Source organism: Amblyomma americanum, chromosome 4 (assembly GCF_052857255.1).
Source record: "Amblyomma americanum isolate KBUSLIRL-KWMA chromosome 4, ASM5285725v1, whole genome shotgun sequence".
NCBI lineage: Eukaryota > Metazoa > Arthropoda > Arachnida > Ixodida > Ixodidae > Amblyomma > Amblyomma americanum.
The window spans coordinates 73,721,987-73,728,131 of record NC_135500.1 but is presented as its reverse complement, the minus strand read 5'-3'; the positions used below and the strand labels follow the sequence as shown (position 1 = coordinate 73,728,131).

The window sequence follows — 6,145 nt, the reverse complement described above, 5'->3', positions numbered from 1 at the left end:
TGAACTACCAACAAGTACTTTTGGCGCCTAGCTTCTAATACTGCATTATACAGCTAGGCCTCACCTGCATGATTTATTTGCTGCAATGTCAGCTCTTCCAGCAGTAGGGTGAATATGGCTTCAACCAGCAATGCAAAGTGGTTCAGGTAGCGCTGAGGTAGTATGCCCAAGCAGCAGGGCAGGGCATAAAAAAGCAACCAATGCCGCCATTCGCTGGCTTTCCAGTGGCACTTGTCCTTGAGCGAACGTGGCAGACGAGTGAATGAATGAGGTGGCTTTATTGCCAGCAGCCTTCTGTCCACTTTGGCCATGGTTACGGGGCACCCTGCACAAATAAAAATGTTGTGCACTTGGCGCTGGTGTGCACGTAACAAGGGCAATGGCTTATCACTGTTCACTGTTCTAGTCTAAAAAGCAGGTTTCTAACCATAGCAGCTGAAGCTGCATGCACAAATTTTGTGGGCCCTTTTAAGCATTACATCTCAACATAACAGCAGGACATCATGTAAAAAAAGGGCACTGAAATGACGTCAGGCACTTACGCTGCATAGAAAACATTGAGAAGGGTAACAGAGCAAAAAATCTCTGCCTTTGTCTTCACATGCTGCAAAACAAATTCACACAAACTGGCTGAGAAGATGGCACTGGCTGTTGTGAGGCAGAATTAGAATATAAGTGAACCAACATGAAAGGCGTTGGATTAGGTTACGTTCCAGCATGGCACAACATACCAAGATGTTATGTCGCACAGCTCACCATTTCAAGGTGAAAATTATGACACCACTTTGTTTTGACATAATTCAAGCTCTATAAATGAATTTTTTCTGGATCCACTGTCATAAGCTTATGGAGACCCACCGTGGTGTCTCAGTGGTTAGCGTGCTCGGCTACTGAGCCGGAGTTCCCATGTTCGAATCCAACCACGGCGGCCACGTTTCGCATCGATGGAGGTGAAATGCAAAAACGCGCCCGTGTGTTGTGCGACATCAGTGCACGTTAAAGATCCCCAGGTGGTCGAAATTATTCCCCAGCCCTACACAAGGAGCCCTCTTTCTTCCTTTCTTTCACTCCCATAGTTTCTGCGCCATTTCCTTTTCTCAAAAGCCAATTTTGATGTTTATGGAATGCAATATCCGATAGAGAAATTAATTGCACTGCTGTTTTTGCAGGCAGCCTGAAATGTTTAAATTAGAAGGTGCAGCATTAAACTTCAAGTGATATGAACAAGATGCTAAGAAATTGAACTTTTCGCCAAAGTTGCATTCTGCAAGCTGTTGGTGATTGCTTACAACCAATGCAATATGAACCTCTACTGGCGTTCAGTGGCACTGCGTGGCTTTCATGCAAATCATACCCAGGTTCCTTTTTTTGAGCTGCACAAATGCCCAACTTTCTGGGCACTCAAGCATGCCAGACTGTTCTTTCTTATGTTTTAAAACTATGAACCTCCTCATGCTCATAAGTCCCTTAGTGCTTTTTCGTAAGTTAGTTATTTTTCATGTCTAATTTTGATAGCAGGACCACACCTTGTTTTAGGAGCCAGCTGAATGAGCATTGCAACTTGAACATCAGAGCTAAGCTCCATCATGTCAGCAGCTGAACTAAACGGCAACGGTTAATTAATCCTTTCTGGTCATGTATAGTTCCCCACTGACTCTTGCAATGGTCAGCATTCTTTTGGTCTTTCCAGCTCCTCGCAATGAAAGGGAGTGCCACATCATGACTTGGTTATAAACATTTATTTAAAGCCCTGTGCCGAGCCATGCCGGACTATACTAACCACACGCACACTTTTCCACTGTCGGGTGATGTAGTACAGAGTATTAGAAAATTTTTTAAGGTTACTTAGCGCTATAATGTGTAGAACTGTAGCCTTTTTACTTTCTCCACTACTTACCAATGTAGAACGGTTGCTGAGAGTTTGCTGAATCAAACCACTGGTCAGTAAGGCATTTCGTGACCCCAATGAGCACACAATGCATATACTCCACTGTGTGGCCAAACACAATGTTAAAGTGTTTCAGGTGATTCAGTGGTGACTGCCCTTTAAGCCCATTCACAGCATCTTTGATCTCCGCAAACTCCATGTCTTTCGACATCTCCCCTGGGGTCCGCTCCTCACCGACTGTAACACTCATGTACCTTTGGGCCCCTGTTGAAAGGAGAGAAATAGTGTGCATGCTCGATTATTTGCCTGCAGAAAGCAGAATCTACAGGAATTAAGCAATGCCTGCATTTGTTTTATGCACTAAACTATTATGAGCAAAAGTAATCGATCCAACGGTCCATGGTGCGAACCATATGCCACGCTGCATGCTGGCGCTGCCTGACGAAACGTTCATATTGTTGAAAACAGCCCAGTGTGCCAATCTTGACACTAGGAGCACTTCGTCAGGTAGCACCCACATGTATACAGTGCAGCTTGGTTTGGAATGCAGACTGAAAGCCCTTACTTTTGCTTATGACAGTTCTCTTGCTCGGTATAAGTCTCTCACGTGACATTCGCATCATGTGTCTAGATGGGGAATTTTAGGCCCGCCTTCAATGCTTTGCACCTCACATCTGCTGTCACGAATAAGTGTGGCACATCATCTATATCACATGTTTCTAATGGCAATTTTTGCAGCAGCCAGAGCTTTCATAAAGTGCACTGACAACTTCGATACAAACTGACCGCTGCAAATGCAACGTTTTTCCTTAGCAGTATTTGAACACCGCTTCAACTTATCCATTTTTTGGTCATAGCTAGCTCAGACAGAACACCCTAAATTTTTTTTTTATTTATTTATTCATACTGTTAACCCTCTGCATGAGGGTCATTACAGGGAGGGAAACATATATAGACACAAGTGCAATTCTCTTCGCAAAAAAAAAGAAACACTCAAATGCACAGAATTACAGATTTGCACAGCAATCTTCCAGGAACGCGTTCACACCTATCACAAATTTTTCTACAACTGTTTGGTCCACAACGTCACTTGGTAGTTGATTCCAAATTTCTACAGCATCGGGAAAAAAGGAGTAGCGATAGACATCAGTACGTGTAATAATAGGTTGTAATACCTTACTGTGATTTTTCCGAGGGCAACGCTTCAGGGGAGGTGTAACATAGTGATGTTTATTAACTTTGACTTTATCATTCATTATCAGAAAAAAAGTTTCAATTTCTGCTTTGTTCTTCTTACTTCTAGTGATTCTAACTGACACTCTTTTAGCATTGCTGTGACTGAATCAGTGCGGCGGTATTTAGAGCATATAAAACGTGCTGACATCCTTTGCAATCTTATAAGCTGTTCAAAATTAAGATATGAAATTATTAAGCATATCCACTAAGTTAACATACATGCACAAGTGTTCAGCTAGATGCAATGACAAATTTGATCAACCATACCTTCGTGAAACTCGGCACAATTGTAGCACCAAGGGCAGCCGAAGAGACCATTAAACTGGACCACGTTGATCACAGATGCTCGGGCTGGCGCATCCACGCAGCAGCATAGTACATGAAGTCCTGATGACAGCAATGTATGACCTGCCTTCCAAGTAATCTTGCCAAACTGATTGATCTCTTCAACAAATTTGGTTAAGAAGGTTCTCATGTACGGGTGCTGGCCGAACCACAGCCCACCTAAGAAGCAGTTCTTTAGCCTGTCGCAAGGTGGCAGCTCGTTAATCAAAAACTGGATTGGCCACACATATGATGACGATGACTTGAATACGGGGCTTCCATCTGTGTTGATAGTGATGGTAAGATCCATCCAGCCAATTTTGCCGCTCTTCCTCAACTCCTCGGCCATAGATCCACTTGTGATGTCCTGCAACAGTGCGGCTCCTCCTTGCTGAATGACTGCCTTTAAGTTCACAAGTCTTTTAAACAATGCAGCATTTGATTTTGCAAGCAAACATTTCATCTGTTATTTCATATCTAACATGATGAAAAAAATGTCCCCTAGCTTTTAGAACACAAAGTTCCGTGCTAACCTCGCAGTCCAGGCACCTCATTGATGACATTCCGGGCACTGACACAAGCACACTGCCACAGGTGTCACAATAGAAAAACCGTTTCACCAGCCTTTCCTTGCGCGACGACCAAAGCTTTCGGAACACAAACTTTGACCGAAGAAGTACATCACCTTTAAAGCCAAACAGACCATCTATGAGGCGCAGCAGATCATTCAGGGCCTCCCAAGTGAGGCCATAAGTGACGACAAACGCCATTATCATTATGATCGCGGCTGCCTTTGTCGTTGTGGAGCCCGGAAGTATTGCTGCCTCAAGCTCGGCAAAGTCCGATGCCAGAAACTCACATTCGCCGTCGTCGTTTTCGGTTTCTCCCGACATAGAACTGCTGTCTTCGGGTGTTTCGCCAAGCCGGTCAAAGTCGTCTGTTTGGAACAAATCTTCGTCATCGGCATACGAGCTGCCGCCTGCCTGCTCATCGTGGGCACTCAAAGTAAACGAGGCTGGCTGCGCCGCTTGTAATGCTGCTGGTTGCTCGCCACTTGGAAGGTTCAGCAAATCGCCCACAACGTCTCCGCCGTTGACATCTCCGTCGTTGGCAGCTGAGGCAGTTGACGTTGATGAGGCACAATGCTGAGCGTGAAGCCGCACTTCTTGCTGCCTCCTGTAAAATGTGGTCTTCGGGACAACAAACGGTTCGTCTTTGTAGAAATAACGCTTCCGTCGTTTCTTGGTCACATCCCCATCTATAGTAGTCTAAGAAAAACTAAATGAAACAGACAGGCAAAAAATACCAAACTATAATGAGAGAAATTGAACAAAATGGCAGCAAAAGGTGACAACAAAGTGACCACTGCTCTATCGGTCTTGACCGGTCTTGACTCTTGAAGTCTTGATTGTCTTGACTTTCGCCCTCCGGATACAACCGCGAAATGCGCTGTGCAAAGCACTGTAGCAATTTGAAGTCCACTGGGTACCTGCAGTCGGCTTTGTTCTACCCAAAAAAGAACTGTAAAGTTTATAAGTATTCATTAAAATATGCTCCGCGTGCGCGCTAGAAAAAATTGCCTTTTCAAAGCATGGCCATAACAAGCCAAAAGTATCCAAAGCTTCTAGCTTTCGTAGCTGTGTTAGGTATTAGCTGCAATTTTTTGGGGTTCCTAGCTGCGCTGCTTTGTTGGCCTACAAAAATATTTTTTTTATTATGGAGCCGTTGCTCGCATACGTGCTGTAAAAAGACGGTGAAAAGGCCGTCGTGCCAGTCAGCCTAATTAAAGATTATTGCCCAAAATCCACAAAGGACTTGGCGAAAAACAAGTTGGTCTACTGGCGGGACAAAGACGCTCCGCATGGCGGTGATGAAGATTATTATCCTGGCGACATAGAAGAACTGGCTGGTAAGTGACAACAGTATTTTTGTCCACACTAAGAAATCCGGAAAGCAGTCGCGTTGCTACGCTTGTAGGAGGTGTGCAAATTTATAAACTATCGCAGCACGCGTGACGCTAGTGCATGCGGTACAGCTGCCTTTGAGGGTACCCCTCGCGAGTGCAGGCGGGCGTGACAAGAACTGGAGAGACCAGGAAATGCTAGGCTGTTTGCCCTCGCAATTTCGTCGGGCAGAGATTTTTCTGGAGAAAACCCCCAACAGACTGTCGCTAGCAATCATGATGACAGCGGTTTTGTCACTTCATCACAAGTCGCTATCGGGTTGCAGCTTTGATTGCAGGTCTTGCGCGTCTTCAACTTTCCGGTAGTCATTCCCACCCGACCGCGCACGTTGCTGAGTCAGCCTATTGTACTCGTCTACTCTAGACACATATGAAAAAACACGTGATCAACAAATGTACAGTGTTGAGCCATGATTACTTACGATACTCATAGATATAACATGCGTGAGTGGACAAGCTAACACATCAGGGAGGGCGCACTGCACGTATTGTGACAACACAAGCCGCCGCGGCGGCTGAGTGGTTATGGCGCTCGGCTGCTGGCCCGAAAGACGCGGGTTCGATCCCGGCCGCGGTGGTCGAATTTCAATGGAGGCGAAATTCTAGAGGCCCGTGTGCTGTGCGATGTCAGTGCACGTTAAAGAACCCAGGTGGTCGAAATTTCCGGAGCCCTTCACTACGGCGTCTCACATGGCCTGAGTCACTTTGGGATGTTAAACCCTGATAAACCATAA

At 45.3% G+C, this 6,145-nt stretch overlaps 1 protein-coding gene across 1 annotated transcript; it reads right to left on the bottom strand.

Annotated features, from left to right (window-relative positions):
* Window positions 1-538: 538 nt before the first annotated feature.
* On the bottom strand, window positions 539-4,706 carry LOC144127669 (uncharacterized). Its single transcript, XM_077660610.1, is given in 5 exon segments — window positions 539-543; window positions 1,898-2,152; window positions 3,392-3,941; window positions 3,943-4,624; window positions 4,699-4,706. Coding segments are annotated over 5 exon segments (1,500 nt in total).
* Between the last annotated feature and the right edge of the window lie 1,439 nt (window positions 4,707-6,145).